The following is a 12,833-nucleotide window of genomic DNA, read 5'->3' as shown; positions in this document are numbered from 1 at the left end:
GACACAGGCTGCGTGATGGGGGACACAGGCTGCATGATGGCAGGGACAGGGGACACAGGTTAATGGCAGGGACAGGGGACACAGGCTGCGTGATGGGGGACACAGGCTGCATGATGGCAGGGATAAGGGCATATAGGGTAATGGCAGGGACAGGGGACACAGGCTGCACAATGGCAGGGACAGGGGACACAGGCTGCGTGACGACAGGGGACACAGGCTGCATGACGGCAGGGACAGGGGACACAGGCTGCATGATGGCAGGGATAAGGGGATACAGTCTGCGTGACGACAGGGGACACAGGCTGCATGATGGGGGACACAGGCTGCATGATGGCAGGGACAGGGGACACAGGCTGTGTCATGAGGGGCACAGGCTGCGTGATGGCAGGGACAGGGGACACAGGCTGCATGATGGGGGACACAGGCTGCATGACGGCAGGAACAGGGGACACGGGCTGCACGACGAAAGGGGACGCAGGCTGGATGATGATGATGGGGGGGGGGGGGGCAGTGGGACACAGGCTTCCCCTACATGACTGACTCCTCTGTGTGCTCTTCTATATGACTGTCAACAACCGTACAATCAGGGGCCTCTCTTGTAGCCACGACTCCCTCGCTTTGTTGTGTCTTCGTAAGTTGTGAACTTGGTGCTTGTCTCCCTGTATCCAGATAGGAGATTGCCAGCATAGCGCACAGGTGGAGCCTGGGATTCACTTCTCTTCATTTTTCATTGCCTCTGACATCCAGTCTCATGTATGTGGAGATGTTCTGATGGATGATCTGCACTTATGTTGCTGCTCTCACTTTACTAATAATGTAGATTGTTAGACACAAGCAGCCAGGCACAGAAATCATCACTTTTATTCACATTCCTCTCCTCTGCCATCGCTGTCTTCCTCCAAGGACCGTGCCACGCACATATACTGCGGCAGGGCTGCCCTTAAGCTTTAAATCACATACCTGTACGTGATTTATTTCTTCAGCTCTGGGAAGTGAGCGCACTGCTGGAGTCCCGCTCCCACAGTGATTGGACACATCAGGAGCCAATAAGCTGGTCCGGCGGACCTGATGTACACTAGTAACCTGGCGATCGTTTCGAGACAGGCAGTGTCCTCTGTCCCTGCCATTACGCAGTCTCTGTCCCCCATCATGCAGCCTGTGTCCCCTGTCCCTGCCATTATGCAGCCTGTGTCCCCCATCATCCAGCCTGTGTCCCCTGCTGTCAGTTGCAGATCCGAAGAGCAACATTTACGCCCGAAATGCGTTGGCTTTAACATGTCCTGCTACCAATAAAACAACGATCTTTTGATCTAAGTGGCATTCTTATTGCTGATTTTGGGCGCTCCTTTAATGGACTACCACTAGAAACTTATAAAATGACCACAAGGCCGTATCTTAAAGTGGAGTTCCACCCTAAAATGTAACTTCTGTCCATCTTCTTGCTCCGGGTCACCTGAAAAACAAATGGATAATCGCAATTTTTTTTTTTTTTACTTACCTTGTTTTAGAAGATAATATACTTACCTTACTTCCTCTTCCTCCCTTGGCAGCCACGGCGAGTCGTCACTTCCTGGCTTGCAATGATTCCTGGGAGCTGAACGTCATCGCTCCCAGGAATCAATGCGCCTGCACCGGCCCCGACGTCATTTCCGGTGCAGGCGCCGTCATACCTTGCTAAACAGCTTCTGGGCATGCCCAGAAGCTGTGCAGGGATGACGCTGCAGCCCCGGAAGTGACGGCGGGGCCGGTGCAGTGCATCGTGGGACCGAAGAGGACTAGCATAAGGAACAAACTATTCAAAGAGAGGAGATACAATAAGACACGTGGCCATTCACTAAAACTAGAGGAAAGGCGGTTTAACCTTAAAATGCGTAAGGGGTTCTTCACTGTAAGAGCGGTAAGGATGTGGAATTCTCTTCCACAAGCAGTCGTATCAGCTGGGAGCATTGATAGTTTCAAAAAACTATTAGATGGGCACCTTGGAGACCACAACATACAGGGGTACACAATGTACGGTTAAAAGCAAACACACACACACATCATAGGTTGAACTGGATGGACTGATGTCTTTTTTCAACCTCACTAACTATGTAACTATGGAGGAGGACGCAGAAGAGGATCGCGCTGGCTTCAAGCTGCCCACACCTGAGATGGCAGCGCTGGAGAATACATTTTCAAGGTAAGTATTTCTTCTTGCAGGTAAGTGCAACCCAGGACAGTTCAGAGGCTATCCATTGTGGAATGCACTAGCCCTGACTGTCCCGGGGGTATTTTTATATATTTTGTTTGGTTTTAGGTGGAACTCCGCTTTAAGGTAGCAGCCCAGACCCCTTAACAAGGGTCCACTGCCTTTTTTCATCCAGTCGGGCCAGATTGATTGGGAGTTAATTTCCCCAAGTGGCCCTCTCTCACCTACCACCCACCCACAGACCCTCTATTGAGCAGGTCAGTCCAGCGCAGCTTTTCAAAAAAACTATTATGCAGCCTGTGTCCCCTGTCCCTGCCATCATACAGCCTGTGTCCCCTGTCCCTGCCATCATACAGCCTGTGTCCCCTGTCCCTGCCATCATACAGCCTGTGTCCCCTGTCCCTGCCATCATGTGTCCTCCATCACGCAGCCTGTATCCCCCGTCGTTCATGCAACCTGTGTCCAGTGGTGGGATTCAGCCGGTTCTCACCGGTTCCACCGAACCTGTTACTAACATTTTACAAGTTCGTGGAACCGGTGGAAGCCAAGAGCAGCGGCAGAGACGGCTCTTTAAATAGGCAGTTGCTAATTAAAGAGCCGTCTCTAAGGGTGGACAGCAAAGCTTCCTGCTCACCTCCGCGCTGGCTGCTCCTTGTCTTGAGTTCCCCCCCTCCCCCTTCCTGCTTCACTAAGCACAGTCTCCTCTCCTCCCCAGCCAGAGTCCCGACCTCACTCCCCCTCTCCCTCCCCCCCAGTCGGCTCCCGCGCAATTCAAGTGAATGAACTGAAGCACACAGCCAGGTGCACTAAGAGAGCCGGAGGACACAGCAGGGATGTCTGCAAGGCTAGCCCCCCTCCTCCCCCCTGTCATACACAGGTCACCCTCGGAGCTGATTGCCCATCCATGCTGCTGCTGGAAGAAGCCCAGGTCGGTGACTGTGGATGAGTGTCCTGCAGCTTTGTAAAGGTGAGTGAGATGACCCCATCCCCCACACACCATCCCATACCCCACACTATCTCCCCTGGGGACAGGGACCCCTTCTCCCCTTGGAGTCAGGGACCCCTTCTCCCCTTGGAGTCAGGGACCCCTTCTCCCCTTGGAGTCAGGGACCCCTTCTCCCCTGGAGACAGGGACCCCTTCTCCCCTTGGAGTCAGGGACCCCTTCTCCCCTGGAGTCAGGGACCCCTTCTCCCCTTGGAGTCAGGGACCCCTTCTCCCCATGTCTACTAACTACGGGAAAGATTTATGTCTTTTTTTTTTTTTTTTACTAGTAATGGCGGCGATCTGCGATTTTTTTTTTTTTTAGCGGGACTGCGACATTTTCGGCGGACAGATCGGACCCCTTTACTGAAAGTCGGAACTGGTTACTAAAATTTTTGAATCCCACCACTGCCTGTGTCCCCCATATTGCAGGCACATCACGAGAGAACTGCCACTCCTCTCATTCAGTTATATCAATGGAGTCCTGTTCTCCTGATAAAATATATATATATATATATATATATTATATCATTTTAATTCTTCCATTCACATTAATATATATATATATATATATATATATATATATATATAAAACATAATATTATTATTGTTATTAATAATATTATATATAATTTTTAATCCTAACACTTTATATTTAGTATTTAATATTATATATATATATATATATATATATTTTTTTTTTTTTTAATAATTTATTATATTTACTATTTATTATTATTATTTAGTATACTTAGTATTTCATATTAATATATACATATATTTGATCAGAAGGAGCCGCTGTTCTAAAATTGCCCTCCTCCAGGCACCTCCTCCTCCTGGAATTAGTTTCAGTTTCGTTTCTTCTATTTAGTCTCTCCAGTTCTGTCACTGTACTCTCCATACCAGCTTCCTCCTGTGGCTGTTACCTGCGTCCAGTCTTCTTACAATGTCACAAACTCCGAAGGAGGTGGATTCTATCAAGAGCAGTCTGAGTTGCAGCATCTGCCTTGAAATATTCACTAGCCCTTTAAGTCTTCCTTGTGGGCACACCTTCTGCCAGGCATGTATCCATGGGCACTGGGACTCTCTGAATCCTGTACCTGATACTTTTAGCTGCCCTGATTGCAGAGGAAACTTTCCCCAGAGGCCAGAACCCCAGAAAAATGTTAGCCTACAAAAGGTGGTGGACGATTGGAAAGTACTGGAGAAGAAGAGGATTCTGGTGGCACCAGCACTCGCAGAAAGTGGACCTAAGGGAGCTAGGACCGTGTGCCAGGACCACAATCAAGAATTGACTTTATATTGCTGCACAGAGAAACGGTGCATATGCTGCAAGTGCATGCTGAAAAGCTGCCGGAATCATAACCTGGAGGATATAGAAGAGCAAAGTGAGAAAGAGAGGGTGAGAGAAAATGATTACTACAAACACTTCAGTTCAACATTTTTTTTGTTTGTTTTCAATAGATGGTGGAAAAGCTGTCTGTACTGAGGAGGGGGGGGGGGGGGTCTGTACTGAGGAGGGGGGGGGGCTGTACTGAGGAGGGGAGAGGGAGCTGTACTGAGGAGGGGGGGGGGGCTGTACTGAGGAGGGGGAGGGCTGTACTGAGGAGGGGGAGAGCTGTACTGAGGAGGGGGGGGGGCTGTACTGAGGAGGGGGGGGTGCTGTACTGAGGAGGGGGGGGGGGGCTGTACTGAGGAGGGGGAGAGCTGTACTGAGGAGGGAGAGAGCTAAACTGAGGAGGGAGAGAGCTGTACTGAGGAGGGGGAGAGATGTACTGAGGAGGGGGGGGGGCTGTACTGAGGAGGGGGAGAGATGTACTGAGGAGGGGAAGAGCTGTACTGAGGAGGGAGAGAGCTGTACTGAGGAGGGGGAGAGATGTACTGAGGAGGGGGGGGCTGTACTGAGGAGGGGGAGAGATGTACTGAGGAGGGGAAGAGCTGTACTGAGGAGGGGGAGAGCTGTACTGAGGAGGGGGGGGTGCTGTACTGAGGAGGGGGGGGGCTGTACTGAGGAGGGGGAGAGCTGTACTGAGGAGGGGGGGGGCTGTACTGAGGAGGGGGAGGGCTGTACTGAGGAGGGGGGGGGGCTGTACTGAGGAGGGGGAGAGATGTACTGAGGAGGGGGAGAACTGTACTGAGGAGGGGGAGAGATGTACTGAGGAGGGGGGGGGGGCTGTACTGAGGAGGGGGAGGGCTGTACTGAGGAGGGGGGGTGCTGTACTGAGGAGGGGGGGGCTGTACTGAGGAGGGGGAGAGCTGTACTGAGGAGGGGGGGGCTGTACTGAGGAGGGGGAGGGCTGTACTGAGGAGGGGGGAGCTGTACTGAGGAGGGGGGGGGGCTGTACTGAGAAGGGGGAGGGCTGTACTGAGGAGGGGGGGGTGCTGTACTGAGGAGGAGGAGAGCTGTACTGAGGAGGGGGAGAGCTGTACTGAGGAGGGGAGAGGGAGCTGTACTGAGGAGGGGGAGAGCTGTACTGAGGAGGGAGAGAGCTGTACTGAGGAGGGAGAGAGCTGTACTGAGGAGAGGGAGAGCTGTACTGAGGAGGGGGGGAGCTGTATTGAGGAGGGGGAGAGCTGTACTGAGGAGGGGGAGAGCTGTACTGAGGAGGGGAAGAGCTGTACTGAGGAGGGGGAGAGCTGTACTTAGGAGGGGAGAGGGAGCTGTACTGAGGAGGGGGAGAGCTGTACTGAGGAGGGAGAGAGCTGTACTGAGGAGGGGGAGAGCTGTACTGAGGAGGGGGAGAGATGTACTGAGGAGGGAGAGAGCTGTACTGAGGAGGGGGAGAGATGTACTGAGGAGGGGGGGGGGCTGTACTGAGGAGGGGGAGAGATGTACTGAGGAGGGGAAGAGCTGTACTGAGGAGGGGGAGAGCTGTACTGAGGAGGGGGAGAGCTGTACTGAGGAGGGGAAGAGCTGTACTGAGGAGGGGGAGAGCTGTACTGAGGAGGGGGAGAGCTGTACTGAGGAGGGGAGAGGGAGCTGTACTGAGGAGGGGGAGAGCTGTACTGAGGAGGGGAGAGGGAGCTGTACTGAGGAGGGGGAGAGCTGTACTGAGGAGGGGGAGAGATGTACTGAGGAGGGAGAGAGCTGTACTGAGGAGGGGGAGAGATGTACTGAGGAGGGGGGGGAGCTGTACTGAGGAGGGGGAGAGATGTACTGAGGAGGGGAAGAGCTGTACTGAGGAGGGGGAGAGCTGTACTGAGGAGGGGGAGAGCTGTACTGAGGAGGGGGAGAGCTGTACTGAGGAGGGGGAGAGCTGTACTTAGGAGGGGAGAGGGAGCTGTACTGAGGAGGGGGAGAGCTGTACTGAGGAGGGAGAGAGCTGTACTTAGGAAGGGGAGAGCTTTACTGAGGAGGGAGAGAGCTGTACTGAGGAGGGGGGAGCTGTACTGAGGAGGGGGGAGCTGTACTGAGGAGGAGGAGAGCTGTACTGAGGAGGGGGAGAGCTGTACTGAGGAGGGGAGAGGGAGCTGTACTGAGGAGGGGGAGAGCTGTACTGAGGAGGGGGAGAGATGTACTGAGGAGGGAGAGAGCTGTACTGAGGAGGGGGAGAGATGTACTGAGGAGGGGGGGCTGTACTGAGGAGGGGGAGAGATGTACTGAGGAGGGGGAGAGCTGTACTGAGGAGGGGGAGAGATGTACTGAGGAGGGAGAGAGCTGTACTGAGGAGGGGGAGAGATGTACTGAGGAGGGGGGGGCTGTACTGAGGAGGGGGAGAGATGTACTGAGGAGGGGGAGAGCTGTACTGAGGAGGGAGAGAGCTGTACTGAGGAGGGGGGAGCTGTACTGAGGAGGGGGGGTTGTACTGGGGGGGGGAGAGCTGTACTGAGGAGGGGGAGAGCTGTACTGTGGAGGGGGAGAGCTGTACTTAGGAAGGGGAGAGCTGTACTTAGGAAGGGGAGAGCTTTACTGAGGAGGGAGAGAGCTGTACTGAGGAGGGGGGAGCTGTACTGAGGAGGAGGAGAGCTGTACTGAGGAGGGGGGAGCTGTACTGAGGAGGAGGAGAGCTGTACTTAGGAAGGGGAGAGCTTTACTGAGGAGGGAGAGAGCTGTACTGAGGGGGAGCTGTACTGAGGAGGGGGGAGCTGTACTGAGGAGGAGGAGAGCTGTACTGAGGAGGGGGGGTTGTACTGAGGGGGGGGAGAGCTGTACTGAGGAGGGGGAGAGCTGTACTGTGGAGGGGGAGAGCTGTACTGTGGAGGGGGAGAGCTGTACTTAGGAAGGGGAGAGCTTTACTGAGGAGGGAGAGAGCTGTACTGAGGAGGGGGGAACTGTACTGAGGAGGAGGAGAGCTGTACTGAGGAGGGGGGTTGTACTGAGGAGGGGGGGAGCTGTACTGAGAAGGGAGAGAGCTGTACTGAGGAGGAGGAGAGCTGTACTGAGGAGGAGGAGAGCTGTACTAAGGAGGGGAGGGGGAGCTGTACTGAGGAGGGGGGGGGGCTGTACTGAGGAGGAGGAGAGCTGTACTGAGGAGGAGGAGAGCTGTACTGAGGAGGGGGAGAGGTGTACTGAGGAGGGGGAGCTGTACTGAGCGGGGGGAGAGCTGTACTGAGCAGGGGGAGAGCTGTACCGAGAAGGGGGAGAGCTGTACCGAGAAGGGGGAGAGCTGTACTGAGGAGGGGGAGCTGTACTGAGGGGGGAGAGCTGTACTGAGGAGGGGGAGCTATACTGATTGGGGGGGGGCTGTACTGAGGAGGGGGAGAGCTGTACTGAGGGGGAGCTGTACTGAGGAGGGGGAGAGCTGAACTGAGGAGGGAGAGCTATACTGATGGGGGGGCTGTACTGAGCAGGGGGAGAGCTCTACTGAGGAGGGGGGGCTGTACTGAGGAGGGGGGAGCTGTACTGAGGAGGGGGGAGCTGTACTGAGGAGGGGGGGAGCTGTACTGAGGAGAGGGGGAGATGTACTGAGGAGGGAAAGAGCTGTACTGAGGAGGGAGAGCTATACTGATTGGGGGGGGGGGAGCTGTATTGAGGGGGGGAGAGCTGTACTGAGGGGGAGCTGTACTGAGGAGGGGGAGCTGTACTGAGCGGGGAAGAGCTGTACTGAGCAGGGGGAGAGCTGTACTGAGGAGGGGGGAGCTGTACTGAGGAGGAGGAGAGCTGTACTGAGGAGGGGGAGAGCTGTACTGAGGAGGGGAGAGGGAGCTGTACTGAGGAGGGGGAGAGCTGTACTGAGGAGGGGGAGAGATGTACTGAGGAGGGAGAGAGCTGTACTGAGGAGGGGGAGAGATGTACTGAGGAGGGGGGGGCTGTACTGAGGAGGGGGAGAGATGTACTGAGGAGGGGGAGAGCTGTACTGAGGAGGGGGAGAGATGTACTGAGGAGGGAGAGAGCTGTACTGAGGAGGGGGAGAGATGTACTGAGGAGGGGGGGCTGTACTGAGGAGGGGGAAAGATGTACTGAGGAGGGGGAGAGCTGTACTGAGGAGGGAGAGAGCTGTACTGAGGAGGGGGGAGCTGTACTGAGGAGGGGGGGTTGTACTGGGGGGGGGAGAGCTGTACTGAGGAGGGGGAGAGCTGTACTGTGGAGGGGGAGAGCTGTACTTAGGAAGGGGAGAGCTGTACTTAGGAAGGGGAGAGCTTTACTGAGGAGGGAGAGAGCTGTACTGAGGAGGGGGGAGCTGTACTGAGGAGGAGGAGAGCTGTACTGAGGAGGGGGGAGCTGTACTGAGGAGGAGGAGAGCTGTACTTAGGAAGGGGAGAGCTTTACTGAGGAGGGAGAGAGCTGTACTGAGGGGGAGCTGTACTGAGGAGGGGGGAGCTGTACTGAGGAGGAGGAGAGCTGTACTGAGGAGGGGGGGTTGTACTGAGGGGGGGGAGAGCTGTACTGAGGAGGGGGAGAGCTGTACTGTGGAGGGGGAGAGCTGTACTGTGGAGGGGGAGAGCTGTACTTAGGAAGGGGAGAGCTTTACTGAGGAGGGAGAGAGCTGTACTGAGGAGGGGGGAACTGTACTGAGGAGGAGGAGAGCTGTACTGAGGAGGGGGGTTGTACTGAGGAGGGGGGGGAGCTGTACTGAGAAGGGAGAGAGCTGTACTGAGGAGGAGGAGAGCTGTACTGAGGAGGAGGAGAGCTGTACTAAGGAGGGGAGGGGGAGCTGTACTGAGGAGGGGGGGGGGGGGCTGTACTGAGGAGGAGGAGAGCTGTACTGAGGAGGAGGAGAGCTGTACTGAGGAGGGGGAGAGGTGTACTGAGGAGGGGGAGCTGTACTGAGCGGGGGGAGAGCTGTACTGAGCAGGGGGAGAGCTGTACCGAGAGAGATGTACTGAGGAGGGGGGGCTGTACTGAGGAGGGGGAGAGATGTACTGAGGAGGGGGAGAGCTGTACTGAGGAGGGAGAGAGCTGTACTGAGGAGGGGGGAGCTGTACTGAGGAGGGGGGGTTGTACTGGGGGGGGGGAGAGCTGTACTGAGGAGGGGGAGAGCTGTACTGTGGAGGGGGAGAGCTGTACTTAGGAAGGGGAGAGCTGTACTTAGGAAGGGGAGAGCTTTACTGAGGAGGGAGAGAGCTGTACTGAGGAGGGGGGAGCTGTACTGAGGAGGAGGAGAGCTGTACTGAGGAGGGGGGAGCTGTACTGAGGAGGAGGAGAGCTGTACTTAGGAAGGGGAGAGCTTTACTGAGGAGGGAGAGAGCTGTACTGAGGGGGAGCTGTACTGAGGAGGGGGGAGCTGTACTGAGGAGGAGGAGAGCTGTACTGAGGAGGGGGGGTTGTACTGAGGGGGGGGAGAGCTGTACTGAGGAGGGGGAGAGCTGTACTGTGGAGGGGGAGAGCTGTACTGTGGAGGGGGAGAGCTGTACTTAGGAAGGGGAGAGCTTTACTGAGGAGGGAGAGAGCTGTACTGAGGAGGGGGGAACTGTACTGAGGAGGAGGAGAGCTGTACTGAGGAGGGGGGTTGTACTGAGGAGGGGGGGGAGCTGTACTGAGAAGGGAGAGAGCTGTACTGAGGAGGAGGAGAGCTGTACTGAGGAGGAGGAGAGCTGTACTAAGGAGGGGAGGGGGAGCTGAACTGAGGAGGGGGGGGGGCTGTACTGAGGAGGAGGAGAGCTGTACTGAGGAGGAGGAGAGCTGTACTGAGGAGGGGGAGAGGTGTACTGAGGAGGGGGAGCTGTACTGAGCGGGGGGAGAGCTGTACTGAGCAGGGGGAGAGCTGTACCGAGAAGGGGGAGAGCTGTACCGAGAAGGGGGAGAGCTGTACTGAGGAGGGGGAGCTGTACTGAGGGGGGAGAGCTGTACTGAGGAGGGGGAGCTATACTGATTGGGGGGGGGCTGTACTGAGGAGGGGGAGAGCTGTACTGAGGGGGAGCTGTACTGAGGAGGGGGAGAGCTGAACTGAGGAGGGAGAGCTATACTGATGGGGGGGGGCTGTACTGAGCAGGGAAAGAGCTCTACTGAGGAGGGGGGGCTGTACTGAGGAGGGGGGAGCTGTACTGAGGAGGGGGGAGCTGTACTGAGGAGAGGGGGAGATGTACTGAGGAGGGAAAGAGCTGTACTGAGGAGGGAGAGCTATACTGATTGGGGGGGGGGGGAGCTGTATTGAGGGGGGGAGAGCTGTACTGAGGGGGAGCTGTACTGAGGAGGGGGAGCTGTACTGAGCGGGGAAGAGCTGTACTGAGCAGGGGGAGAGCTGTACTGAGGAGGGGGAGAGCTGTACTGAGGAAGGGGAGAGCTGTACTGAGGAGGGGGAGAGCTGTACTGAGGGGGAGCTGTACTGAGGAGGGGAGGGGGAGCTATAGTGAGGGGGGAGAGCTGTACTGAGGAGGGGGAGATGTACTGAGGAGGGGGAGAGCTGAACTTTGGAGGGACAGCTATACTGATGGGGGGGAGCTGTACTGAGGAGGGGGAGAGCTGTACTGAGGAGGGGGTGCTGTACTGAGGAGGGGGGAGCTGTACTGAGGAGGGGGGAGCTGTACTGAGGAGGGGGAGCTGTACTGAGGAGGGGGAGCTGTACTGAGGAGGGGGGGAGCTATACTGAGGAGAGGGGGAGATGTACTGAGGAGGGAGAGAGCTGTACTGAGGAGGGAGAGCTATACTGATTGGGGGGGGGGGCTTTACCGAAGAGGGGGAGAGCTGTATTGAGGAGGGGGAGAACTGTATTGAGGAGGGGGAGAGCTGTACTGAGAAGGGGGAGAGCTGTACTAAGGAGGGGGAGCTGTACTGAGGAGGGGGGGAGCTGTACTGAGGAGGGGGAGCTGTACTGAGGTGGGGGAGCTGTATTGAGGAGGGGGAGAGCTGTATTGAGGAGGGGGAGCTGTACTGAGGAGGGGGAGCTGTACTGAGGAGGGGGAGATGTACTGAGGGGGACAGCTGTACTGAGGAGGGGGGGAGGGGGGGCTGTACTGAGGAGGGGGAGAGCTGTACTGAGGAGGGGGAGCTGTACTAAGGAGGGGGAGCTGTATTGAGGAGGGGGAGAGCTGTTCTGAGGAGGGGGAGCTGTACTGAGGAGGGGGAGCTGTACTGAGGGGGACAGCTGTACTGAGGAGGGGGGAGCTGTACTGAGGAGGGGGGAGCTGTACTGAGGAGGGCGGAGCTGTACTGAGGAGGGGGGAGCTGTACTGAGGAGGGGGAGAGCTGTACTGTGGAGGGGGAGCTGTACTGAGCGGGGGAAGAGCTGTACTGAGCAGGGGGAGAGCTGTACTGAGGAGAGGGAGAGCTGTACTGAGGAGGGGAGGGGGAGCTGTAGTGAGGGGGGAGAGCTGTACTGAGGAGGGGGAGATGTACTGAGGAGGGGAGAGCTGTACTGAGGAGGGGAGCTATACTGATTGGGGGGGGGGGCTGTACTGAGGAGGGGGAGACCTGTACTGAGGAGGGGGAGAGCTGTACTGAGGGGGAGCTGTACTGAGGAGGGGAGAGCTGTACTGAGGAGGGAGAGCTATACTGTTTGGGGGGGGGGGGCTTTACCGAAGAGGGGGAGAGCTGTATTGAGGAGGGGGAGAGCTGTATTGAGGAGGGGGAGAACTGTATTGAGGAGGGGAGAGCTGTACTGAGAAGGGGGAGAGCTGTACTGAGGAGGGGGAGAGCTGTACTGAGGAGGGGGAGAGCTGTACTGAGGAGGGGGAGAGCTGTTCTGAGGAGGGAGAGCTGTACTGAGGAGGGGGAGCTGTACTGAGGAGGGGGAGCTGTACTGAGGAGGGGGAGAGCTGTACTGAGGAGGGGGAGCTGTACTGAGGAGGGGGAGAGCTGTATTGAGGAGGGGGAGCTGTACTGAGGGGGACAGCTGTACTGAGGAGGGGGGAGCTGTACTGAGGAGGGGGAGAGCTGTACTGAGGAGGGGGAGATGTACTGTGGAGGGGGAGCTGTACTGAGCGGGGGAAGAGCTGTACTGAGCAGGGGGAGAGCTGTACTGAGGAGAGGGAGAGCTGTACTGAGGAGGGGAGGGGGAGCTGTAGTGAGGGGGGAGAGCTGTACTGAGGAGGGGGAGATGTACTGATTGGGGAGGGGGCTGTACTGAGGAGGGGGAGACCTGTACTGAGGGGGAGCTGTACTGAGGAGGGGAGAGCTGAACTGAGGAGGGAGAGCTATACTGATGGGGGGGGGGGGCTGTACTTAGGAGGGGGAGAGCTGTACTTAGGAGGGGGAGCTGTACTGAGGAGGGAGAGCTGTTTTGAGGAGGGGGAGCTGTACTGAGGGGTAGAGCCGTACTGAGGAGGGAGAGAGCTATACTGATT

General features: G+C 56.7%; 1 protein-coding gene across 1 annotated transcript in view; it reads left to right on the top strand.

Moving 5' to 3' along the window:
• The first annotated feature begins 4,060 nt into the window (after positions 1 to 4,060).
• Positions 4,061 to 12,833, top strand: part of TRIM65 (tripartite motif containing 65) — a 63,681-nt gene continuing 54,908 nt past the window's right edge. Inside the window, exon 1 of the mRNA XM_082271327.1 lies at positions 4,061 to 4,572. Coding sequence (XP_082127453.1) covers positions 4,117 to 4,572 — 456 coding nt within the window. The 5' untranslated portion in view covers positions 4,061 to 4,116. The remainder of the gene's footprint in view (positions 4,573 to 12,833) is intronic.

Source organism: Pelophylax lessonae (assembly GCF_965119305.1).
Source record: "Pelophylax lessonae genome assembly, chromosome: 11".
Taxonomy (NCBI): Eukaryota; Metazoa; Chordata; class Amphibia; order Anura; family Ranidae; genus Pelophylax; species Pelophylax lessonae.
The sequence above is the reverse complement of the archived record's forward strand: the minus strand, read 5'-3'. Positions and strand labels throughout refer to the sequence as shown.